This window comes from Myxocyprinus asiaticus, chromosome 9, assembly GCF_019703515.2.
Source record: "Myxocyprinus asiaticus isolate MX2 ecotype Aquarium Trade chromosome 9, UBuf_Myxa_2, whole genome shotgun sequence".
NCBI lineage: Eukaryota > Metazoa > Chordata > Actinopteri > Cypriniformes > Catostomidae > Myxocyprinus > Myxocyprinus asiaticus.
Window position 1 is genome coordinate 20,071,707 of NC_059352.1, and position 27,772 is coordinate 20,099,478.

Consider the following 27,772-nt stretch of genomic DNA (forward strand, 5'->3'; position numbering starts at 1 on the left):
ACTGAAAATTATATTCTGACATAAATCCAACAACAGCTTTGGTCATACTTTATTTTTTTTATTTTTTTTATTTTTTATGACATAATTTCACATAATTCACTTTTACCCATTATGGATTGCAAAACAGCAGCTGTAATTAAGGGCATTTGGTGGAATGAATCAATCAAACATCTGGGTCGGGAGGCCTCTGTCATTACTCATGATTTAATGTGATAGATCCCCTTTCAGAAGGCCACCTCAACTCCATTCATCACCTGTGCATGAGGTTACTCACTATTTCTCAGCTGACTTAAAATAAGCCCTTATGGAAGAATAGTGATTGGACAGCGTTTTGAGATGCACTGAGTGTGCATGTGCATGGGATTAGGCCAATGCCATTGTGGAGGGATACGTCTATTTTAGTTTATGCATAACTGCAGAAGGCAGGACTTAAAAATAATAAAATGGGGAAGGAAAGAAATATAGAGAGAGAAAGACAATGACAGAGAGCCAAAAATGCTTGGAAACTTAATTGCCTGAAACTGTGTGAGTTAAATTTGTTATTTTTGAGTGCATTTTTGTTCGCCGCTGGTGAGACAAAGCAAAGAGCATTAGTCCTGACCTGTCTCTCAAAAAGCAAAATAGTTTCTGTCGGGGCTAATTAAAAACAAGCTTTTAATGGCTTCATCAGCTACACAGTTTTGCAATAAATGGCTTTTAGTATTTTGCTCTAAGGCAGATCCGTTGGTCTACTTGACTGTATTTGCGTCATTTATCTTGATGCTCAGTTCTAGTTTTTTAGCCCAAATTCCATTTTTCACACAACAATTTATGTCTACGTTAACACCCAGAGCTCATTTTATGCCTTCACATAAAAGTCTCACTACAAGATACACAACTACAAATGAAACCGAGGCTTTTATGTTTTTTGGTTTTTTTATTTTATTTTATTTTTTTTATTTTTTTTGTGAGCAGTTTGGAATCTATCAATCAGCTCCAACAAAACTGGGCAAATTACTCATTTTGCATGCAAACTATACAAATCACAGAATAGACTATATCCAGAGTCACTGCATAAGCAATGTAGCCACTCCTTGTTTTTAATGTAACTGCTTGTTTAACCTTGTGTGATGTGTCTTTTCTTTTTGTCCATTACAAGGCATTTTCATTATTTTCTCATAATGGCTTGTAACAAATATGACTCCATTGCTTTACACTTGTCATTGTACATTTGTTGCTTTTTGGTTAGGAAGATAATAATAAATCAATAATAGTAATCAAGATGACTGTGTCAAATGTAAGGAACAAATTTGTTTTACTCAATAAATAAATAAATAAATAAAAATAAAATAAAACTGCAGGTTGTGTGTAATCAACACCTTCTATAAACATAATTTCCTATTGTCTAGAAGTATACAACTCATTGTTTGTCTTCCTTTGGGGTAGTCAAAATGAACATCTGATCACATCAGCTGGTGCTGTAGAGGAAACCTACAGTAGGGGAGGCACAAATAACAAAAATGCATAAGTCACTAAAGCCTGGGGCATTCTTTGTCTGTCTTTTGCCTGGAAGGATTTCAGAGCTTTGCAATGGTATTTTTGCATTTACTGTAACTTTTCTATCTCCTCCCCACTTTTATGAAAGGAATTGTTTGTCACCATAGGGCAGGCTTCTATGAGTCTTTCTGTCAGGGCAGATTTTTGTCATGAAGTGTTTATTGAGCCTAGCACCTGTCAGCTCCACATTCATAGACAGCACCCTAGCAAAGTATTCACCCCTGAAATGAAACATGCTCTCAGAACATGAGGCTAGAGATGTAGCTTGGCAGGAGTGGTAGTTGCCCTGCAGGCCTCCTTTCCATAGCCATATAGATATGTTAATGAATACAGATCATTAGGGACAGGCATGTTTACTGTATCTGTTTCCCTCATGCAGGGAATTTGCTCGTTGGAAAGTGAATAACTTGGCGGTCGAGCGACGGGGTTTCCTGAATTCCCCCTTGCCACTCACCTCAGAGTTTATATGGAATATTCGACTCCTGGGACGCAGGCCCACTGCCCAGCTTATTACAGACAACCTGATCAAGAAATATGGGACCCATTTTCTACTGTCAGCTACACTAGGAGGTACAAATATATACTTTTGTGACACATTCTCATTGTGATATTGCACAAAACATAGTGATATTTGATAGAAAAAAAAGTCACTAAGATTGAATTGTGCCAACTGATAGTGTTGTTTATTTGCACACGCTGTCTGCTTGTTTTAGCACTTGCTTCACTAAAGAAATTATGCAAATCAGTTAATGGTGTAGACATCTGGATATATGCCTAGTTAGGCTCTCCTCCATGATTTGATCATAATTTCATGTATTACTGCTGCTATGATCAATGTGCACAAAAATGTAAATGAACATATCTTTTTTAGTAAAATTCAGTTTATAGCGCACCTTTAATTATGTCAGTTTCAAGTTATTTCAGTGTATGAAGGTTCAATGGGATTGTGAGTTGTTAAAAAGCAAGTTTTTGTGTTCTGTTTAGTGAATAATACTCAGTGTAAGCCCCATTATAAGCAAGCCTGAAAAGCAACTGTTAGTTGTCTTTTGCATAATAAACTCATGCATATGTACACCTCAATTTGTACTCTATCAAGCCAAGGAAAACAACTTGTGACATGTTTTGCCTCCTCCTGCTATATAATGCATTACCTCTGCTGTCTGGCTGGAGGTAGGTGTAGACAGATGACATAAGTTTGACACAAACTAGATTATTTTGGTAACAAAGGCAAGAATCATGTCCAGAATTATGTCCAGTTTACACATGCATCTAGTTTTCTCAGTTCTCAAACCCACAGGCTGAGCATACAAGTTGCTTCACGTACTGCAGCAGTATTGGCAGAACACTGATGTGGCCTTCACTGCTCTGGAAAGCAACCAATATAGTGTAAGGTGAGAGCATGAAAATGGAGATGCAAGTCCTGGCTTTGTGACAGAGATCTGCCTGGAATACAAACTAATTGCCAGAGAGAGGGACAGAATATATGGACATGAATCTAAATAATTTGATAATGCATAGTTTGAATGACAGAGGTACCATTAACTGCAGATAGAAGTCACTGTACAAGAGTGTATGGAAAAGAAACATGGCAACAACACGGTGTTGAATGCAATTATTACATCTTGCAATTCAGGTGAACAGAATAGATCAGAATAGTGGGTCTCATTCACTAATATTTGCACACAAATTGTGTTCAAAAAGTTTTCTCGCAAACCTTCCGCCAGTTTTACAACAGGTGCACATACACTTGTTCTAACACTTGTTCTAATGTTGATGAATCTGGATTAGTCTAAATCAGGGAACACATCCTCACAATTCTTAAACACTTTTATAGTAATTAATATTGTCCCCTCTATGTCTTGTAGGTGAGGAGGCTCTCACTATATTTGTGGACAAGAGGAAGTTGAGTAAGAAAGCAGAGGCGAATGACTTCACCAGTAATAGCACGACTGTGACTCTGGAGGCCCTCCACCAGCTGGCTGCCTCCTATTTCACTGACAGAGAGAGCACTTTGCGTAAACTGCACCGCATCCAGATTGCCTCCAGTGCTATCAAAGTATATCATTAGTCAAGTCAGAGCCGACGGCTGCTCATAATAATATCCAAGTGCATGTTTATTTATATTATATATATATATATATATATATATATATATATATATATATATATATATATATATATCCCTGTCGCCATGATCTTGCTCTGAAAAGTGTCATGTATGTGCTATGAGTGGGTATCAAGAGATACCCATTTGCCACTTTATGACAGGTACTGCATTGGGAGAAAGCCATTTTCTGTAAACTAGTTCTGGTTGTACAAGTTGTTTAAGAATAAGATTTATGGATAACCTATAAATAACGGGCATTTCAAATATTAAGTTATTATTGGAGCTCAATTTGAGAAAGTAACAATAACAAAAACATATTGTTATAGTCATAGGACAGTATGTTATGCTCTCATTTATATTTGCCAAATATTATTTTTAAGGCACATAGATGCTATTTACACTAAGTGCAAACAGCGATAGATGTTATTTACACTAAGTGCAAATAACAACAGATGCTATTTACACTAAGTGTAAAAAGCAACAAAAACATTAAGTGGAAATAGTTGCAGATACTATTACACCTCTGTTTAAATACTAACATAAAGTATAGGGGCATCACTGCTATGTTTTTATTGTGTTTATTTAGAGTCCCACAGACAACAACCACTGCCCCTAAACCTAACTGTAACCTTCCTTTACAAAAATTAATCATGGTTTTATCTCAGTAACCATATATCACCGTGGTATTTTGTAGTGAAATCATAGTAACCACAAAATTAAACATGTTTACTATATTAAAATAACATATTACTGTAGTAACACCATGGTTAACTGCATCAAAACTATGGTTTCCACCAAAAAACATGGTTACTACAATATTACTACAATAAAACTATGGTTACCTTTTCTGGATCAAACCCTTCTCTCAATATACCCGACCTTCACTGTGACCAAATCACTGTGAGGAATCACCGTTGGCATTAACAAGCAAAAATATAACAAAATTTAGATTAAAATTAAGCAAAATTACCCCCAGATTTGTTACTATGAAAAGTTATTCAAAATAACAAACATGTTTTTGGAATGTCTGTCAGAAAACCGCTTCAATGCACTCATCCGAGTACTCAATGTTTATCAGTGCCCCAAAGCACGAAAATTAATGTAATATTTAAAGCAGCATATCAAACAAAACTAGAGACGCTACTCTTTACAACCAAACAGGTTTCAGTGAAAAAAATTGAAGAGCTTTCTTACCAGAGGCACTTTTGTTGGCGTTGTGCCCATAGAAGCAGTTCACGGAAATCGAAACCATGGTGTTTGGTCACGTGACTCAGTGCGTCAGAAGTTTAACCCTTAAATGACTCCTTAGAGTGCCCTGAACAGTATGCAATTGGTTTAAAAGAATTTAAATTATGCGTTGTGTGTAGTGAATCCAAAATAGAGAGTCCTCACATGAGGCCGCGGGGTCGCTTGATGATATATTATCTTTATTCTGGGTCTTTTTTCAGCAAATATTGATAATTGCAATTAGTTGGGATTCATTTGATTGATTGATCAGCATATCATGTAATTCATTTGCTAAAAAATAAAATATCGATTGACAGCCCTAATTATTTTATTATAATTGTAATGATGGAGGCGGAAGCCGAGGAAGAATCCATATGCGGATGTTTATTCAAACAGTCCATCAAAATCCAAACTCAGTGTCAGAAAAACAGGCAGTGAGGTCAAAAACACAGTAAAGCAGTCCAACCAGGCAAACAGGCAAAAGGGGAGATCCAAAAGAGAAGTCAAAACAAACAGGTCAAAACATTAGGCAATAAGGCAATGATATAAACGCTTGATAAGGCAGATGATCTGGCAATACTTAGCAATATGGGAATGAGCATGCATGGCTGATATACTAGGCAAACAGGAAATGACATTACAGGAACTGATGTGGCAGGAAACAGGAAGTGACAGTTCAGAATTCAGGTGAGGGCTCCCTCTGGTGGGCATGAGACCGCTCAGATGTTACAGAATCCCCCCTCTAGGAGCGACTCCTGGCATTCGGCGTGGATGTCCCCGTGGTCGTGGCACTGGGCGGTCTGGCCTGGCTCGATGAAATTCCTCTATGAGTGAGGGGTCCAGAATATCAGAAGCAGGCATCCATGATCTCTCCTCAGGCCCGTATCCCTCCCAGTCCACCAGGTATTGGAGCCGACCCCCTCTACACCTCGAGTCCAGCAGCATGTTCACCCTATAAGCTGGCGATCCGTCAATGTCCAGCGGAGGCAGAGGTTCTTGAGACTCAGCGTTGGGATCAACATTCAGGTGGACCGGTTTGAGGAGTGAGACATGAAATGATGGAGAGATGCGGTAGTTAGCAGGAAGCTCAAGCTGATATGTAACCTCATTTATCTGTTTTACGATTTTGAATGGGCCAACATACCTTGGGCTGAGCTTCCTGCTCGGCAGACGTAACTTGGTGTCCCTCGTAGAGAGCCAGACCCTCTGTCCCAGTTGGTAGAGAGGATGTGGGCGCCATCTTCGGTTAGCCTGGAGTTCTTGCCTTCGTATGGCTCTTTGAAGATGGACATGAGCGCTATCCCATACCCTCTCGCTACGACGTATCCAGTCGTTGACCGCAGGAACAGATGTAGGTTCGCCAGACCACGGAAACAAAGGAGGTTGATATCCTAGCACGCACTGGAATGGGGTTAGTGCTGTAGAGGCATGGGTTAATGAATTCTGTGCATATTCTGCCCATGGCAAGAACTCTGCCCACCGATTCTGTTCCCGGCTACAGTATGTTCTCAGATATCTACCGATTTCTTGATTCAGTCTCTCGACTTGACCGTTTGACTGGGGGTGATAGCCTGACGTCAGACTCACATTGATGTCTAATTGTCGGCAGAAGGCTTTCCACACCTGAGATGTGAATTGAGTCCCCCAATCAGAGACGATGTCTTCAGGTAAACCATAGATGCGGAAAACCTGGTGAAACAGGGCTTGAGCCATTTCCATGACGGTTGGCAGACCCTTGAGGAGAATAAGAAGGCAAGATTTGGAGAATCTATCAGTGATGACAAGAATTGTTGTGACATTTTTGGATGGAGGGAGATCAGTAACAAAGTCTATTGACAGGTGAGACCATGGACGTTGCGGGATGGGTAGTGGTTGCAGAAGGCCAGATGGCAGTTCCTTGGGGGTCTTCGATTGTGCACAAACTTGGCAGGCTTTCACGTAATCAGTTATATCTCTGTTCATCGTTGACCACCAGAAAGCGTTGTGGATTCATTTTATTGTGTGTGAGATACCTGGATGACCTGAGGTGATGGAGGTATGAACCCATTGCATGACCCGTTGTCGTAGTTCCTGGGGAACATATTGTTTGTTCGGGGGGCACATAGCAGGCAGAGGATTTTGCTGCGTGGTCTTTGGATCTCCTCCATGATGTCCCAGTTCACAGGAGCAATAATTACAGAAGAAGGGAGAATGGGTTCAAGAGAATGAACTTGGAGAGGAGGGTCATGGCATCTGGAGAGGGCGTCTGCCTTGATATTCTTACTTCCTGGGTGATATGTCACAGTAAATTGGAATCTTGAAAAGAACAGTGACCATCTGGCCTGACGTGAGTTTAGTCTTTTGGCACTCTTTACATACTCAATATTTTTGTGATCGGTGATAACCTGGAACCAGTGAATGGCTCCCTCCAACCAGTGTCTCCACTCATCTATCGCAGCTTTCATGGACAGTAACTCCTTATTTCCAACATCATAGTTTCTTTCGGCAGAAGTGAGTTTTCTTGAAAAAAATACACACGGGTACAACTTAGCTGGTTGACCCTGACGCTGTGACAGTACTGCTCCAATTCTGCAGTCAGATGCATCCACCTCCACTACAAATGGGAGGTTAGGGTCAGGGTGTTTCAGGATAGGTGCCGAAGTAAAACTTGACTTGAGTTTTGTGAAGGCGATGGTGGCTTCGTTTGTCCACTTTAACTTGGATGGTTTCCCTCTCATAAGAGACGTCAAAGGAGAGGCGATCATGCTGTAATTCCTGATGAAACGCCGGTAGAAGTTGGCAAACCCTAGAAATCTTTGAATTTCCTTAATTGTGGATGGTTGGGGCCATTCTGTGACTGCCTGGATCTTGGTAGTGTCCATCTCCACTCCCTGATGACTTATGTGATATCCTAAGAACGTTGTTTTCTGAACATGGAACTCACATTTCTCAACTTTTACATAGAGTTGATGTTTAAGAAGACGAGAGAGGATGTTTTGGACATGTTCAATGTGTTCAGCTTCCGACTTTGAGTAAATCAGGATATCGTCAATGTAGGCAATAACATACTGGTTCAAGATGTCTCTGAAGATATCGTTAATGAATGACTGAAACACAGCTGGCACGTTGGCTAGCCCAAACGGCATCACCAAGTACTCATAGTGACCTCTGGTGGTGAGAAATGCAGTCTTCCACTCATCACCTTCCTTAATCCGGATGAGATTATAAGCACTTCTTAAATCTAACTTGGTGTATATCTTTGCTTCACGAAGTTGTTCCAGGGCAGCAGGAACAAGAGGGAGCGGATAGCGGAATTTTACCATCATGTTGTTAAGTCCACGATAATCAATGCATGGTCGTAGACCTCCATCCTTCTTCTCAACGAAGAAGAAACCTGCTGCTGCTGGTGAGGTTGAAGGTCGAATTAATCCAGAGTTAATAGCCTCTTCGATGTAATCTTCCATGGCTTGAGATTCTTGACGCGATAGTGGGTAGACTTTACTCTTAGGTGGCATGGCATTGGGCAGAAAGTCGATGGTGCAATCCCAGGGGCGGTGTGGTGGTAGCTGTGTAGCTTTGGATTTGCTGAATACCTCTAAATTGTCATGATAGCAGGCAGGAATTTTGGGACTGGGGGCAGTGAACGGACTCTCAACACTCATGGCGAGACATGGTCTTGGCATATTGATGTTCATGCAATGGGTGAGGCAGAATTTGGACCAGTGAGACAGTTCTCCATGATTCCATGATAGTACAGGATCGTGAACAGATAACCATGGATGTCCAAGGATGATTTCATACCTGGGTGAGTCAATGATGTAGAATGATATGTTTTCACTATGGAACAGACCAATCTGTAGCTGTGCAGGTGCAGTTTGTCGGGTGATACCTCCCTCAGTGGGTTTATTGTTGACATTAGTGATGCAAACTGTGGGAACACAAGGTAATGTAGGTAGACTGTATTTCTTGACAATATCTTTGTTGATCAAATTCAGAGCAGCACCAGAGTCAATCAACACAGTCAAGGTAATGGGACCATTTTTTGTAGTCAGCTGAACAGGAATCAACAGCAATTTTGAAATCTGAAGAGAGCATTGATTAACACTCCCCCGTCTGGTAGTAGTGGTGGCTCTCCCGACATTGTGTGGGCACTCGACGTTACAGTGGCCTGCTTCACCGCAGTAAAAACACAGATCATGTTGGCAGCGTCGAGTTCTCTCTTCATCAGATAGATGTGCATAGCCTATTTGCATGGGTTCTTGGTTGACGGTTGGTGTAGTGAGGAAGTGTGTGTGAGGCAGATGAGCAGATTTCCTCTTAGGATTGTTTCTCAACAGGTTATCTATCTTGATGGCCAGAGTAACAAACTCAGAGAACGTTAAATCCTCACCCTTGCAGGCCAGTTCCGTCTGAAGCTCAAGGTTTAAACTCTGTTTGAAAACAGCCCTTAGAGACACATCATTCCATCCACTTTGAGCGGCAAGGGTTCTAAATTCAATAGCGAAATCTGCAGCGGTACGGTTGCCTTGAGACATGTGTAACAATTGTGTGGAAATATCCTTTCCCCCCTCAGGATATTAAAACACATCTCTGAGTAGTTGTAAGAAGTATGCAAAGGAGGAACGAAACTGTGAATCTGTCTCCCAAACCGCTGCAGCCCATTCAATCGCCTTACCAGATAACAATGACATCAGAAAGGTACATTTACTTGCTTCACTTTGAAACTGATCTCTCTGGCTTTCAACATAAATGCGTGCTTGTCTGATAAAACCACGACATTGTCCTGCAGAGCCATCAAACTTGTCTGGCAACGCCAGTCTTACCGTTGGTGGTGTAGCCGAAGGAAGCGATCGAATATAGTGGGTCAAATGATTGTTTGCCGACTGCAGTTTGTTGAGCTGCTCTTGGTAGTTCTTCAGCATTTTGCTCTGATAAGCGAACGCCGCTTGAAGCTGAGAAACTTCCACTGGATTCAAAATGGGCGAAGTATTCTGTAATGATGAGGAGGCGGAAGCCGAGGAAGAATCCATATGCGGATGTTTATTCAAACAGTCCATCAAAATCCAAACACAGTGTCAGAAAAACAGGCAGTGAAGTCAAAAACACAGTAAAGCAGTCCAACCAGGCAAACAGGCAAAAGGGGAGATCCAAAAGAGAAGTCAAAACACTAGGCAACAAGGCAATGATCTGGCAATACTTCACAATATGGGAATGAGCATGCATGGCTTATATACTAGGCAAACAGGGAATGACATTACAGGAACTGATGTGGCAGGAAACAGGAAGTGACTGTTCAGAATTCAGGTGAGGGCTCCCTCTGGTGGGCAGGAGACCGCTCAGATGTTATAATAATATGGCAACAATGCTTCAGTTTTACATGTCATATACATATAACCATCTACACTGCCCCATCAACACTAAAACTAAAAAAAATTTTTTTAAAAAAATTAAAAATAAAAAACATTTTTTGGTCTTCATGTAGATTTTTGCAGTTACTCTGAACAAACAGAACAGATCTTAGTAAGATTTTGACAACATGTGTAGTTACTGTGGTTTGTCTTTGTACAGCAGTATATACTTTATAGTCACTGAAGTCTCAATAATTAGACTATTATATTTCTAAAACAAATAATAAATGAGCAATCTAACATGACTGTAAGTGTACACAGAAGCAAAGGCTTTTTTGGTTGATAATTAGCCTATTTTTTTATATGACATAACTTGTGCTTTATAACTTATTGATATCGCATTTGTCACAGTCCATGCCTTTCATTCTTAAAATGTATTTTTAGTGCTCATGGGTCAACACAAACTAATATTAATTGCCAAAGATATCTTTGTGTTTAACATATGTCAAGGATCCAGGGCATGTACAAGTTGCAATTGCTCTTACACTTTTGCTGACAGCCATTAAAATTGCCCATTAAATTGGTCAAACAAAGCTGTTCAAATCCCCCAAGCAGACATTTACTCTGTCACAGCAATGCTTAGTTTGATGCATATTCTAGACTAGACTTTGATTATCCCTCCCTATCACATTACATACAACAGTGCTTTTTCTGGGCACACAACTGCTGCAGTTCATAGACATTTTTATTACAGTTGGGAGGGCAGATCTCAGGTGTTAATGCTGTGTTTGTCTGGCAAGAATTGCAAAAGAGGGCTTTGAGTGACGGAAGCAGCCTGCAAGGCAGGACAGTGCAGCTCCAACAGCGCAAGAGAATGAATCGCAAAAGCAGCAGGGGTCTCCGACACACCCATCATTTCCACTGGGCATTGACCCATGCCTACATTTCACGCGACAGACAGAGCCGAACATTCCACTGTATAAATTCCAGATTAAAAGTGGATGAAGTACACAATGAGGTGTCTAGCTCCCTCCACTGGGTACCAAAGAGGGGAAATTTAGCAGTATATTTTCATAGGAAAATCCTATTAGAGTGTTGGTGTGCTGGGACTTTGAGAGAAAGCAAACAGAAGTGAAGCTCTTACAAAGTCAGGCTTTATCCCACCTTTGTGGCTAAGCTCAGGTTGTTTGTCTAATGCGTGAAAACTCCAGCCATTCTGCAATCAGCAGGGTTAATGTTGCTCGTGATTTGACAATTTCTTCCTTCCTGCTGCCTTCTGAAATACAGACCGTGTCAGAACTGGAACAGCAGGCAGACAACCCCAACTCTTTGGTAGTTTGCCTTGTCAAAGAATTGACTATTTTTCTGTTAAGGGGCATTTACACTGACAGCGATTTACAGAAAGAAAGCAACCTGAGGTCATTTATTTTCATGAGCTATAACAACAGTAGGCAATGTAACAACTTTATGCTAATATGCAGTGACGTGGAGACTACAAATGGAGTGCAGACAGTGACACACTCTGCCTACTCTGCTTGGCCACCTCAAGTCAAATTTAGTTGCAATTGGACTCACTTTATATTAGATGTCTTTAACTACTATGTACTTTTGATTTTATACAATGTATAAAAGGCATTGCACCTTCATTTAATTACATTTGAGTTACACTGTTAACCTTACCCCTAATCATAAACCTAACCCTACCACAACCATTACCCTAAATCCTAATCTAAACCTAATCCTAACCCCACACCTAAACATACCTGTACCTCAACTTCAGTAGCAGCAAATGTGAATATTGAGAATTTTGCAGAACAACATGTAGATACACAATAAGTACATGAATTACATGTATTTTAATGTTAGTACATATTAAAGAAACCTTATATAAAGTGGGACCAAACAATTTAATTGCTGTAAGTGTGAACACCACTTTAGAAGAAACATTTTTCTCCAGGTTGGCAAAATCATCCAAGGTAAATATGGAAATATGTTAGGGATACTAAAGAAACAACAAAAAGGGCTGTGTTTACTAGAGGTTACCTCATGTCATCTAAACTTAGTGGCTAATGGCCCTTCCCCGCATGTTGTTTAAAGTCCAAAATACAGAAATTTGACTCCTCTAAAAATAGCTGCTCACTATGCAGTTTGAGAATCAACACCAGACTGTTGATGTCTCACATTATGTCAGAACAGGAGAAAATCACGTAGGTCCAGGTGGCCTATAATCTGTCATTACAAGGTATTTGGTGACATTCAAAGAATTCGCTTTGAATAACAGCTGTTTTATGTAAAGGAAATCTAATATCACCCTCCACTGTTCATCAGTCAGTTCCCCTTTACCATATGGCACATAATATGGTGCATTAAATAATAATAGATACAGTATAATCATCTGATTTTACCAGCTATGGCCATTCTAAAATTAATTACTGCTGCGCGAAGCTTGCTGTTTTATTGCAATTCAAGCTTATTCCATATGTTCAAGGCATAGTATGAATGGTAACCCTGTGCAACAAATTTTAAAGGAATAGTTCACCCCCAAATGATAATTCTCTCATCATTTACTCACCCTTATGCCATCTTAACTCGTATGACTTTCTTTCTTACACGATTACACTTCCTGTGTATTTGAAATAAGTGTAATCGAGTGTCCCTCATTCATACGCCAATGAGACTGCTGATGTCAAGATTTATAGGGAATAAGGAGTTACATTTTGGTTTGCTTCTCACCTAAAACTGATCGTATTGCTTCAGAAGACATGGATTAAAACACAGAGTCATGGATTATGCTGGCTTTATGTCCTTTTAGAGGTTTTGAACCCTATTGATTTGCATTGTATGTAAAAAAGAAAGTCATACAGGTTTGAGGTGGCATAAGGGGGAGAAAATTATGAGTAAATTATCATTTTTGGGTGAACTATTCCTTTAAAGGTCAAGATGATGTAAAATATCTCACCATAAGCGAACACACGTGCAAATGTGCTAAAATGTTCCATGTTACTAACGTTAGACTCCTCAGTGGGTTTGTGATGGAGTGGCAGAAGACAACCTTGTCTTCCCTTATCTAACTGTCAGCCTGGAAAAGATATCGTCTGACAGGCCGAAACAAAAGAGATCACGGAATTGATGAAGGTTCACTGGCACCATAAGTGTGAAAAGTGTGATTCAATTTTGCATGCTTCTCCATGTCATGTTGAGAGAAGGATGAGTAGAAAAGAGAAGGACAAAAAAATCTCATATTGCAAATGTTGATAATAGAGGGGCTAGCTTGCAGTAAAGGTCAATTGAGATGCCTGAGTCAATATGACTACAAAGATCCCCGACCATCATTAAGTCTCGAAGTCTCTGCTAAGGTTAGCTAATGTTTTGCATTTTAGAGAGAAATATAGTGTTTTTTTCTTTGTGGGTGTGAAATAATCTCTAAACAAGGAAGCTAATCAATTAAATCCATTTTGTAATGGAGAGGTGAGAAAATATCGTGCAACAGTTTGCTTGATTTCTCCCACAGCTCAGTGTTTTAATACAATGAGAAAAATAGTGGGTGATTATTTTTGAGAGGAGAACTGCATGCATAATTATTACCATGTCTGGGACAAAAGACTCACTCACCAAGCACAGGAAGTCCTTAATGCATCTGTTCATAGCCAGACAGTTTATCCTTTCTTAACAAAGGAAACCTAAAGAGAAATTGGGGAAATGAACCCTTTTCACATTATATACATGTAGAGTTAAAATTAAGAGCATAGCAAATGTTATTGCAGCGTTTCCTATTGGTCCAACAGCAAAAAAATAAAAATATAAATAATAATAATGCGCTAACCAAGTCACGTGATAAGACGCTAGTTCGCAGGATTTTTTTATATGAATTACAAGGTATAATTTATAAAACTATAGATTAAATAATGTGTGTGTGTTGGGGGGGGGGGAGGGGGGATCTTTGCTAGATTTGCAATGTTAAATTAAAATTAAAACATGTCAAAAGCATCCTTGGAGCAATTTATTTACTGTATTCCATGTTCAGTACCATGCAAATTGTAGGATAATGTTGATCATTTTCTGGTGTGTATTTTGTTTACCAGGTAACTGAAACACGCACTGGTCCTCTTGGTTGCAGTAACTATGACAACCTTGATTCTGTCAGTTCTGTGCTGGTTCAGAGTCCAGAGAACAAAGTCCACTTGCAAGGTAAAGCATTTTATTCAAACCTCATGTGCCTTGTTTTGGTAGTTTATTTTGTTACCCATTGCTTCAATGTGAAACACAAATGTGCCAGGGTAAATGCTTTTGGCAAGCTGACATATCCTGCATTTTGACATGCTACACTTCATCTAAAACTATTTTAAACAGCATTTTGCTCATTCTTTTATAATTATTATGCATGCCGCTTTTTTTTTTTTTTTACCTCATATTAATTGAGACACTTTCCCTACATTAATTTAAATGCAACTTAAAATCTTTATTCATTAAAGCTACACTATGTAAGCATAAAACTGCAAGTTACTGGCGGAGGAACATTGTTTTGGTAATTACGTGAGTTGGGCTTCGACTCTGCTCTTCTACACAGATGAATCTGATGGTTTGAGGAGTACCGGTGTAACCATGGTTACAGGTGATCATCTTGTCAGAGTGAATGTCACTAATGACAATGTAAACAGTCCTGCTCGACCTGCTCCAAGTGGGATTCGAACCGGCGTCAGCCATCCTGGGAGGTGGGCGCGCTAACAGGGAGGCTAAAGGCTACAGCATCTAGCATCAGTTGCAAATGTGCCTTTTGAGGCCAGGGGAGTGAGGTTTACACATACTGCACAGCTATCACATACCATTGGCTCCCATTACACTCACCCCCCTAAACATCACTCCCATCCGGGTTACGGCACCACTCTAACAGGTCCTGCTCTACCCACTCCAAGCGGGATTCGAACCGGCATCAGCCGGCATGGGAGGCGGGCGTGCTAACGAGGAGGCTAAAGGCTACAGCCTCTAGCGTGAGTTGCCAATGCACCTCTTGAGGCCAGGGGAGTGAGGTTTACACATACCGCATGGCTATCACGTACCAGCTGGCTCCTGTTACGACAGCAAAACTCACCTCCTCCCCTCAAAAAATAAAGAAAGGAAGAAAGGAAGAAAAAGATGGATATCCAAATATAAAGTGTTATCAGCATATCTTCTGCTGTTTTTTTTTTTTTTTTTTACTAATGGAAAACAGTTGTTTTAAAATAAATAGCGTTACAAAAGTTAGGCAACAGTGACATTAGACATGATGATTGCTAGTCATATCAGATAAAATGGGGGTATTTAATGCATTGTATTTAATAAATTACATGTATTGTAATGTATATATATAAAAAAAATATAATATTTTTATACATTTGAAATGTGTAAATCTTAAATTAGTGTAGATGCTTGTCTGTCACTCACTCAACATTGTGTCGATGTAGTGACACTAGGGGTTCACTTTTGAGAGCCCCAATCACCTTTGCTTTATTCAGAAAAGGCCAATGAAAATTGGCAAGTGGAATTTGCATGCCACTCTTTGCCCCGGACATATGGGTATAAAAGGAGATGGCGTGCACCACTCATTCAGACTTGTTCTTCGGAGCCGAGCGCATGTGTATGTTCGTCCCATCACCTTACTTTCTGCTGCTGGAATTACGGCGCATATCAGCGGTCACCCCCGCACGGTCGAGTGTTGTGCTTCCCCTGGTCCACAGGTGTATAAAGAGTATATTCAAAAGAGTATATTTTCTCTAAAAGAGCTCACACAAACGATTGGCGTCTTTTTAAAGATGTCCCGAGAGCCTCTCATTGCCCCCTTTGGTACTCCCTGTCCCAGGCTCCCCTCAGTATGGATACCTTGGCACACAGCTGGCCTCGGGGGCTACGCAAGTACGCGTTTCCCACAGTGAACCTCGTTGCACAGACATTGTGCAAAATCAGGGAGGATGGGCAACAAGTCCTGATGGTTGCGCCGTACTGGCCCAACCAGACTTGGTTCTCAGACCTGATGCTCCTGGCAGTAGCCCCTCCCTGGTGCATTCCCCTGAGGCAGGACCTTCTCACTCAGGGGCAGGGCACTGGAACGTCCATGTCTGGCTCCTGGAAGGGACGCGGAAGACCTAGCAGGCCTTCTGCCAGCAGTGATAGACAAGATCACTCAGGCCAGAGCCCCCTCCATGAGGTGGCTGTACACTCTGAAGTGGCGTCTTTTCGCAAATTGGTGTTCTTCCCGTGGGGAAGATCCACAGAGATGCGCAGTCGGGTCTGTGCTCTCCTTCCTACAGGAGAGGCTGGAGAGATGGCTGTCTTCCTCCACCCTGAAGGTGTACGTGGCTGCTATAGCAGCGTATCACGATACACTGGATGGGAGACCCTCACGGCAGCACGACCTGATCACCAGGTTCCTCAAAGGCGCGAGGAGATTGAATCCACCTAGGCTGCACCTGATTCCCTCTTGGGATATCTCTGTTGTCCTACCTGCCCTAAAGAGAGCCCCCTTTGAGCACCTGGAGCAGGCGGAGCTCAGCACTTTGTCACTGAAGATGGCCCTCCTGGAGGTGCTCACTTCTATCAAGAGGGTTGGGGACCTGCAGGCACTCTCTGTCACCAGCGAATGCCTGGAGTTCGGGCCGGCACATTCTCACGTGATCTTAAGACCCCGGCCTGGTTACGTGACCAAAGTTCCCACCACTCCCTTTTGGGATCAGGTGATGAACCTGCAAGTGCTCCCTTCAGAGGAGGAAGACCCGGCCTTGTCATTGCTGTGTCCAGTTCACACCCTGCGCATCTATCTGGACCGTACGCAGAGCTTTAGATGCTCGGAGCAGCTCTTTGTCTGTTTTGGAGGGCAACAGAAGGGGGAAGCTGTCTCCAAACAGAGGCTGGCCCACTGGATTGTGGATGCAATTTCTCTGGCTTACCAATCACAAGACCTGCCGTGCCCTTTGGGAGTCCGGGTGCACTCCACTAGAGGTGTTGCGTACTCCTGGGCACTGGCGAGGGTGTCTCTCTAATGGACATATGCAGAGCAGAGGGTTGGGCTACACCCAATACCTTTGCGAGGTTCTAAAACCTGCACATAGAACTGGTTTTGACCCGTGTTACATAATCTTGTATGATGCGTTTCCATTGTTCGGTTTCCCCTCAGGTGAACCCTGTGTTTCCTCTCGACAGAGCTCTGCTCTGCCTCGGCCACTGTTGCTGTGTACCCTCTCCGTAGATAGGGTCCTCCCCAGTGGCATCATTCCATATGTGAACTTCCCCGTCGGTAAGTCCATGTGAGGCATTCTCCACATATTAACCTCCCTCCGGTAGGATGTGGTCTCATAGTGCTCTCCCTCCTGGAGAGGGAAGAGCACTTCCCCAGTGCTATTCTAGCAGGTGCTTGGCTGGAAATTGCTTAATAGAAAAAACAGGAAAGGCCACCGTCTGTAGCCTCCTTGGGTAAGTGCCTCCTCCCACCCTTATAGGGACCAGGGAGACACCTTACCTAACTCGCTGGAAGGTCACGATGTGGTTGAGTGCTCGCTGCGAGGCAAGCAGCAGCCTGCCCGTGTCCGCTCCTCTGTACCTCGTGACACAGTTCAGTGCCTGTGCTGTTTCGTACAGGAAACCCTAGTGTCACTACATCGACACAACGTTGTGTAAGTGACAGACAGGGAACGTCTTGGTTACTGATGTAACCTCTGTTCCCTGATGGAGGGAACAAGACGTTGTGTCCCTCCTGCTGTGGTGCTGAACCAACCGCTGACATGGCCGGGACTCTCTATCGACGACTCAGCACAAATCTGAATGAGTGGTGCATGCCATCTCCTTGTATTCCCGTATGTCTAGGGCGGAGTTTGGCATGCAAATTCCACTCGCCAATTTTCATTGGCCTTTTCTGAATAAAGCAATGGTGACTGGGGCTCTCAAGAGCGAACCCCTAGTATCACTACATCGACACAATGTCTCGTTCCCTCCATCAGGGAACAGAGGTTACATCAGTAACCAAGACATTTCACCCCTCACGTGGCCTGATCTGTGTTTTGTTTTTGTATTTTCTGACTTTTTTAGCATTGAAGTACCAGCTTTACAGGTCAAGTACAGAGGTTGCAATACAAATATCAGATAAAGGTGCTGTAAAATTTTAATCGTGGTCTATTGTATCCATCCTATTCGTTTACGTTTCTGTAATAAGTAGTATATTTCAAAGTCAAAAAATTAACAATAAAAAAACATTAATGATTTTTCTGGTTGAGAGCGCAGAGCACATCTCATGAGAGAGAGACTGCGCACTCTCTGTCAGAATAATCACGTAAGGACATGTAAACACGAAAAACTGGGTCGGATGAAAATCCTTTAAGGTCTCAAAGTTGTTGCCACCTCTGAAAAGCCAATACAATGTTGTTTTGTGTTTTATTTTGGGCTCTGTCGGTGTAGAACAGCTTCACAGCAGGCGGTAAGGAGAACACAGGGAAGCAGGTTTTTACTGTCTCAGCGAGGACTTTAATAGGCCACTTCAGTGCTTTACAACTTCACAAACTCATCAGCTTCACAGGCACGTAGGCATTTAACACATCAGCTTCATAAACACGAAGTCACTTAAACACATCAGCTTCATAAACATAACAGGTTAAATGTAACCGCTTCAGGAGCACCGTGGCCTTCTTTGTTCCAGACTCTCTCACCCTCTGTGCTGGTGGTGTGGCTGCTTATATGCCGCTCTCCCCATGCTCACTGGAATTAGAGACAGGTGTTACACTTAATTTAGCTCAGGTGCAAGTGCCCTTACTGCTTTCTCTCTCTCTGGATGGATGCTCGACCACGCCCCCGCTGCCACATATCCCCACCACCCGACTCAGGCCGGGGAGACATTTGGCCTGTCTACCACTCCCACCCCCCATTTCTGGAAAGGAAGTCGGTGACAGCCATCTGCGCTCCCGGTCTGTGGACCACCTTGAACTTAAATGGCTGAAGAGCTGGAGAGAGAAATCGGTGAATGTAAAAGCACCCCCCCGCAAAGTGCGGCTTTAACTTGCGTAAATGTCTGTTGACACTGCTCTGTCCACTGGACCGGGTCTGGAGCTCCCTTTTTAGTGAGATCATTCAGTGGGCTGGTGACATCCGAATAATTAGGCACAAATCTCCTATAATAGCCAGCCAGCCCCAGGAACTGTCTCACCCCCTTTATGGTCTTGGGCCTCGGGCAGGTCGCGATCGCCGCAGTTTTGTCAATTTGTGGATGCACTTGCCCATGGCCCAAGTGAAACCCCATATACCGTACCTCCACCCACCAAATCGCGCACTTCTTGGGGTTTGCTGTGAGTCCCCCTCGTCTCACGATCTCAGAACTGCCCTCAGATGCTGCATGTGCTGCTGCCAATAATTGCTGTAAATGATGATGTAATCTAAGTAGGCAGCGGCATAAGCCGGATGCGGTCTGAGGATTCAGTCCATGAGACGGTGAAACGTAGCCGGGGCTCCAAACAAACCAAACGGAAGCTTCACAAATTGGTGTAATCCAAATGGCGTGGAGAAGGCTGTTTGTCATGGGAAATTGGTGTCAAGGGGTGAAGGAACTCTATCGGTTTGCTTTACCTCATAATCCCCCACTTGTCGTGTGACCTCAAAGGGTCCTTGCCACTTGGCGAGTAATTTGGAGCTCGATGTGGGAAGTAATATGAGTACCTTATCTCCTGGTGCAAATTCCCGCAGCCGAGTTCCCCTGTCATACAGTCGGCTCTGTCGTTCTTGAGCTTGGAGCAAATTCTCCTATGTTAGTTTCCCCAAAGTGTTGAATTTTGCTCTAAGATCAAGAACTTATTGAATTTCATTCTTACTGTTTGAAGGTCCCTCCTCCCAAGCTCCGCACATAACATCAAGCATGCCTCGCGGGCGCCGCCCATATAGCAGCTCGAATGGGGAAAATCACGTGGAGGCTTGCGGGACCTCTCGTACTGTGAATAACAGGGGATCGAGCCATTTGTCCCAATTTCTAGCATCCTCGTGCACAAACTTACGAATCATAAGGTTTTAAGGGTTTTATTATATCACTCCACCAGGCCATCTGTTTGTGGATGGTAAACACTGGTGCGGATTGATTTAATGCCCAATAATTCATAAAGGTCACGTAGTGTTCGTGACATAAAGGTTGTGCCCTGATCGGTGAGGATTTCTTTCAGAATCCCCACCCGGGAGATTATTTTGAAAAGTGCCTCCGCAACACTGTGTGCTGAGATGTTGCACAGAGGCACTGCTTCCGGCTATCACGTTGCATAGTCCACTAGGACCAATACAAAGTGACGTCCGTGTGCTTACCGCTCTAATGGCCCGACGTGGTCCATTCCAATTCTCTCAAAGGGGACCTTGATCAGCAGAAGAGTGTGCAATGGCACTTTTGGGGTGTCCTGTGGATGCACCAGCTGGCATTCGCGGCATGCCGCACACCACCTGCGGACATTGCCGCTAATGCCCGGCCAATAAATATGGGCTATTAGGCTATGACCCACCATGGGATTATAATGAGCTGCCTGGAACACCATTTCCCGACGGCTCCGTGGTATTAAGAGCTGGCTTGTATCTTCCTTTGTTTGAGCATCCTGCATCACTCTGTACAACCGCTCGTTTATAATAGCAAAATAAGGATATGAAAGGGCGACACCCGGCTGGAGTTGTTGACCATTGATCACTCTCACTTGGTCAAAGGCGTGCTTGAGGGTTTCGTCTCGTGACTACTCCAAAGGAAAATCCCCTTCGGGAAATCCCCAGAGGACAGGAGGGGCTGTAGCCTCTCCCGCCCACACGTCATCCTGATGTGGAGCAGACGAAGACAGCCCCGGCTCCACCTCCCCTGCCAGAGCATCACTCATCTCATAGCGCATATTCCCTTTAATACATTTCTAAATAAATGGGTGAGGCAGGAACTAACTGCGGCCTCCACTCTATGTTTTGTTCCCCAAAATTTAATAACAAGGGTCACCACAGGGTAGTTGTGAATATCCCCTTGCGCACACTTCACCCTTACCATTTTTGCTGTGCCCAAAGCCTCGCGTTGAACCAAGCGTTGGTGAAAGTGTCCCGGATCCCCGCAACTCCAGCAGACAGGCCCAGGTGCCACGTCTGCACCTGCATCGGCGGACACTTCCACCTGAGGGGGGAGAGCAGCGGGGCACTGTAGGGGAAGGGGGGGTGTCCCCCACCTCGCTCGGGGAACTAGCCGCGGTGGCGGAGCTCCTCGCCTCTGTGGGGCAGGAACGAACTCTGGAGAGAGAGCAGAGTGAGAGAGAGGGGGAAAAACAAAGGGGGAGGAGGAAGAGGGAGAGAGAGAGAAGAAGAAGAAAAAGAGGGCTCTACCGCCCTCGGGTACGCCACCATATGGTCATCCGCAAGTTGGACAGCTTCCTCCAGCGACGCCGGGCGGTGGCACTGGACCCACTCCACTGTTCCCTTTGGCAGACGAAGGATAAGCTGCTCCAGTACCACTTGATCGATGACACCCACGACGTTGCGGTTCCCCGCCAGCAGCCATTTCCGGCACGTGTCTCAGAGCCATTGGGAAAAGGCAAACGGGCGGTCGGACTTCCCCAGCTTCAAGGTCCGGAAGAGCTGTCGGTACTGCTCCGGACTTCGACCCACCCACTGCAGGATGGCCTTCTTCAGGTCATCATAGGCCAGGAGGTTAGCTGCCGGCAGCTGTTGGGCAGCAAACTGGGCTTCCCCGGACAAGAGCAGAAGGAGCCTGGCTGTCCACTTGTCATGCGGCCAGCTCCAGACCTCAGAAAGGTCAAGAAAAGCCTCCGCGTCATCTTCTGCCCCCATTTTCAGGAGTGTGGGTGGGGGCAGGGTGCTACTGTTGTCCAGGGTTGCAGCTGGGGCTCTCTCCTGGCCAAGAAGGCTCCAGATCGCATGCCGGTCCTCTGTTTGAACTCGCAGTATCTCAAAGAAGCGCCGATCCTGGTCTTGGCAGAGCTCAAGCAGGGATTGTTGGTGGTTCTGATGTAGGCTGGCAAGGGACTGGAGGATCTCGTTCAACTGGGAGGGCCCCATGGGGCGTACCTCAATGATTCCCGTGTTTTGGCACCAGTGTAGAACAGCTTCACAACAGGTGGGAAGGAGAACACAGGGAAGCAGGTTTTTCCTGGCTCAGGTAGGACTTTTAATAGGCCACTTCAGTGCTTTACAACTTCACAAACTCATCAGCTTCACAGGCACATAGGCATTTAACACATCAGCTTCATAAACACGTAGTCACTTAAACACAATCAGCTTCATAAACATAACAAGTTAAACGTAACAGCTTCAGCTTCAGGAGCACCGTGGCCTTCTTTGTGCCAGACTCTCTCACCCTCTCTGCTGGTGGTGTGGCTGATTATATGCAGCTCTCCCCATGCTCACTGGAATTAGAGACAGGTGTTACACATAATCTAGCTCAGGTGCAAGCGCCCTCACCGCTTTCTCTCTCTCCGGACGGACGCTCGACCATGCCCCCGCTGCCACAGTCGGTTTCCCTTTTTGCCTGCAGACTCTTCTCAGTTTGATTTTTCTTTATTTTGAAAACGGGTGATTCCCCAGAGGGTTGCCTTTTTAAATGATCCATGGTCAATGTTGCTCATTTGTTGTGGCTACAAGCTTTCAGCTTCAAACTACTTCCACACCTACTGAATCAGTACACATATACAGTACATGCGCTGTAGTACCTGGACCTTCTTTTCTTTACAGACATGATGTAAAACATGCACAGACAAATGACGGAAGTATGCAATTTCTTGCCAAATCCGTCCCGACAGCTCTAAAATATAAATCATTATTATAGGCTTACCATTGTGAATTGGGGTAAAGCAAAAACATGGTTTGGAATATGGATTGTTGGTGTACTTGCTTATTAATTAAATTTAGTTAATTTCTAACAAAAACATCTTACATAGTGTAGCTTTAAAAAAAGCCCATTGATATGTCATATTTTATCCTGTATACTATCTGCTACATGCAGTTAATTGTTAATTAAATATGATATGATAATTGCAAGCACGGTTGCAACTAATAACTAATCAACAAATTTTTTGTTGTTTGTTTTTTTTTTTTTTCATTTTGTGCATACATGCATAATGAATACATAATATATATATATATATATATATATAGACTTGGTGACTTCATCAAACCCCTTTATTATTATTATTATTATTATTATTATTATTTATTAACCCCAGTATTTTCATAATAACCTTTCTTTTCTCTGTAACTGAAGGTTTGCAGGTAATTTTGCCAGATTATCTCAGAGACACCTTTGTCCAAGCAGCTCTTAGTTACATTGCCTGCAATGGAGAGGGAACTTTTGTCTGCAGAGACAATGACTGCTGGTGCAAGTGTGACCCGAAATTCCCAGAGTGCAACTGCCCGTACACGGATATCCAGGCAATGGAAGAAAGCCTTCTGCGAATCTCTGAATCTTGGGGTCTTATCTACAAAGAGTTTGAAGATTCAGGTAAAAAATAACTTACACTGTAAAAAAATAAGGGGTTGTAGAACTTTAAAAAATGAAGGAAGCCGTTTGCATGGTTATTTATTTATTTATTTCTAGTTTAATTAAATTACTAAGTACAGTATATATTAAGTAAATGTCTTCACTGAACTTATCCTTTAAAGAGTCATGATTTAAAATCTTCCATCATTTGAACAAGTATCTAATAGAAAAGCTGCATCTACTGTATATATATGTGGGTTCCTCAAACTTCAGAATAGTAAGAAAACCAAGTAAATCCTTTTAGTTCAGCTTTATTTACTTGATCTAAGAACTGTTTTTTGTTTTTGTTTTTTTTTTACAGTGTAAGCAAAAGAAATAAGAGAGGTGGAGACAAGATAAACAAGTTGTTTGATCACATGTTGCATAATTATATCAGAGACAGTCCATTCTGCTCATGTAATGTGGTGATTTATAGGCCAGATTGAGTAAATATTAACGACTTTCAGTGAATCCTTACATTTGTCACACAGCGCCCTTCAGAGACAGAGTAGGGTTAGAAAAAATAAACCCTGCCCAGCATATTGCATTACAATATGTTGAACAGGATTAATCCCCCATAAAATGCCTTTATTGCCAGCCCAGCATCTTTCATCAAGCATATGAATAAGAGCACTTAGCATAGTGTTTAGGTGCTGTATTATTGCCCATGAGGTCACCCCATAGTGACCATTAATTCTTGAACAATATTAAAACGCATAGATTTTCTTTCTCCCACACTCCCATCTTTTTTTGAGAGCAACTACTTTCAAAGTTTGTTATTAGAGCTATCAGAAAGTGTGAGAAGTGCCAGGCATACAGTATATGCTTTTGCTTGTATCATAAATGTGTTTAAGAGAAACGAAAGACATTCAATGTTCTGCCCTGTCAGCTAAAATGAAAAGCTCAAAGTGCATCTCAGAAAGAACTGTTAGAAAAAAAGTCTTCTCCAGTGAAATGATTCCTCCTTATTGGCCTTGTTGTCTTCCTTTATTCTTCACTCCTTATTGAGAGTGAAGTATAAAGGAAGAATGCTGAGGCATTTACCCCCTTACATCCATTGTTCAGTCAGGTTTACATGACAACACACCTATATCTGAAAGAACTTACCCCTTTTTTCTCCAACAGATGAGTTTAAAAAATTTCTGATGAGGCTGCCTCAGAATTTCTTTCTCAACTCCTCGATGATCCAGCATTTGTGGTCACTGGATGGTATGTTTCAGCGGCGCTATGAACAGCTGGAAAACAGCATGAAGAGTCTCTTCAAGAGAGCCCAGCGAGTGGTGTACAAGCTCTTCAGTCTCAGCAAGAGGTGCCAAAAGCAGCCCCACATTAACTTACCACGTGAAAGGTGAACACAACAGGCTCATTATCTCCTCATTGTTGTGGTGATAAATACACTGATACTTAATTCGGAAATGGAATAAAGCCCCCAATTACTGTTTCCAGTGAGGGAAATCTCCACACAGTGTATCATCATTATTGCTTGTGTTCATGAGTGGCCCACATTTTAGACTCCATGGGCCACATAGCAGAATGTTTGTCAGTGTGGTTCAGAGTGATAGGGAGCACTTGAAAGACTTGTATGTATCCCGTTTGGAAGACTTCGCCCACAAATGAGCAACATGTAATTGATTTCTGCTTCCCAGACCGGTTTCGCTCTGCAGACAATTATGCCAAACAATCTCCAGGGAGATTGCAGCTTAGTTTTAACCCACAATCAATAATACCAGCATTGGTTTATTGTGCTGCTTAATATGTAGCATTCAGATTTGTTTAACTGTCTTTGGTTTTTGCTTATAACGATGCATAGCACACATTACAATAAAACGTGAAGCAATTGTTGTAACAGAGAAATGCTAGGTGACAGTTTTGCCATAAGTTTATTTATAGGTTAGTACAATGGCACAAACAAGTATTTTGCACTTATTATATGTTTTTGTATATATAACAAAATATCAAATCAAGTGGCATTTAACTTAAAGAAAGTTAGCAAAGTTAGTTTTAAGTTAGTTCTGAGAAGTCTAGCATAATTTGTGTGCAGCTACCTCTTACTTTGATATTTTGTTATGTTTGCAGTGAAATTCATACATTTTTAAGTGTGACTTAAGTCACCCACCAAAGTTAGTAACTTGTATTTTTGTGTAACATATATATTATATTTATGTTTGAGCTTTTAATCCATTTGCTGCTTTACTGGCTTCGGATATATGACAATTTCATCACAACAGTTACTGTTTAAGCAGTCTAACTGATATACTGTATATCTTATCTTTCATTAAATCTAGGCCACAGTCATATTGGCTGAACTACTTCCAGTATTTAATCTACTGCTCGGAGAACAATCAGCTGGGCTCCTTCTCAGAAGAGATGCACACCTGCATTTGTGCATATGATCACAGCTCCTGCCAGGTACCCACACCATGCTCTGTTGGGGAAGGTCCCACTTGTGCTGCTTGTGCAAGTGACAACCACACTCGCTGCGGCAGTTGCAATACTGGCTACATGTTAAGTCAAGGGTCCTGTCGACCAATGGTAGCAGATTCCACAGAGAACTACCTTGGCTTTGAGACTGATCTTCAGGATCTAGAGCTACGTTACCTCCTTCAAAGAGCCGATCGACGCCTGGAGGTTCATGCAATCTTCATCAGCAACGACATGCGTCTTAATAGCTGGTTTGATCCTTCTTGGAGGAAGAGGATGCTGCTTACCCTAAAGAGTAATAAATACAAATCCAACCTAGTCCACATGCTATTAGGTGTCTCCCTTCAAATTTGTCTTACTAAAAACAGCACACTCGAACCTGCGCTCACGCTCTTTATCAATCCCTTTGGAGGGAGCCATTCAGAGAGCTGGTTAATTCCTGTGAATGAGAACAATTTTCCAGACTGGAAGTCTGTCAAGTTGGACCTTCCACTTGAGTGTTTTAACTGGACCTTGACTCTGGGCAACAAATGGAAAACCTTCTTTGAGACTATTCACATTTACCTGAGAAGCCGCATCAAAACTCCAGGCACTGGGGCCAATGACAGTGTTTACTTGGAGCCTTTGGAAATTACTGACCCTACTCGAAATTTGGGGTATATGAAGATCAACAGCATTCAAGTGTTTGGTTACAGTATGCATTTTGACCCGGAAGCGATTCGGGACTTGATTCTGCAGTTGGACTATCCATACACACAGGGTTCACAGGACTCGGCTTTGCTACAACTGCTGGAAATCCGTGACCGGGTAAACCGTCTCTCTCCACCAGGCCAGCAACCTCTGGACCTGTTCTCCTGCCTGTTACGCCACCGTCTCAAACTAACAGCCAGTGAAGTGGTGCGCATTCACGCCTCACTACAGTCCTTTAGTGCCCGTCTCCCAAATTCTTTGGATTATGAGACCACCAAACTCTGTAGCTAGCACCTAAAACATCTAAGCTGATTGACAGCAATAGAACATTTGTAAAATTGCGGAGTAGACTGTTAATAAGTCAAGCTGCAATGCTTTGACTTTCAGTGGTTGAGACACTCTTGGAAACTGATGAAACAATTGAGATATTCTCTGAAGTTTTTTGTGAAATTTACATTCACTAGTAGATCTTGCTCAAAAGAAAAGACTCATTTTTATTGTATAGTACAACACTGAGATCAAAGAGGAGGCTTTAACAATATACTGTATGAAGTCTTTGTAATTTTTATATGTTTTGTTTTTGCGTCAATGGCAGTGTGCTTTCCTTGGAAAGAATACAGTGATGTCAGACATTTTGTAGATAAATTGTTATTAAACATTGTGTTATAATGGAGTAATGGTTGCATTATTTATTAGCATATTTTTATTGCTATGTGACAGATCAGTTGGAATATGAAAACACATTATATATTTGCAATTGAGTGCACTTAATGAGAAATTAAATGCAGAGAATATGATGTAAATCTTTGATATAATAATAATGAAACAGATTTATTAACATAATTACATTATAAGCTTCTGCCTTTCTTATTCAAATTTCATTGGAAGGGAGGGTGTAGTTTGTGAGTGTCGAATGCCCAAGATTTTGACTGTGTTACTGTTATGTAAGTGCTACTAATTTGGTTTACGTTTTAATTTATA

At 42.5% G+C, this 27,772-nt stretch overlaps 1 protein-coding gene across 1 annotated transcript in view; it reads left to right on the forward strand.

Annotated features, from left to right (window-relative positions):
* LOC127445805 (BMP/retinoic acid-inducible neural-specific protein 3-like) overlaps positions 1-27,458 on the forward strand; it is a 53,627-nt gene extending 26,169 nt beyond the window's left edge. The window contains exons 3-8 of the mRNA XM_051706137.1: positions 1,916-2,106; positions 3,402-3,592; positions 14,280-14,385; positions 23,426-23,662; positions 24,806-25,028; positions 25,966-27,458. Of these exons, the coding sequence (XP_051562097.1) occupies positions 1,916-2,106; positions 3,402-3,592; positions 14,280-14,385; positions 23,426-23,662; positions 24,806-25,028; positions 25,966-27,082 (2,065 nt within the window). The 3' untranslated portion in view covers positions 27,083-27,458. The remainder of the gene's footprint in view (positions 1-1,915; positions 2,107-3,401; positions 3,593-14,279; positions 14,386-23,425; positions 23,663-24,805; positions 25,029-25,965) is intronic.
* The last annotated feature ends 314 nt before the right edge of the window (positions 27,459-27,772 follow it).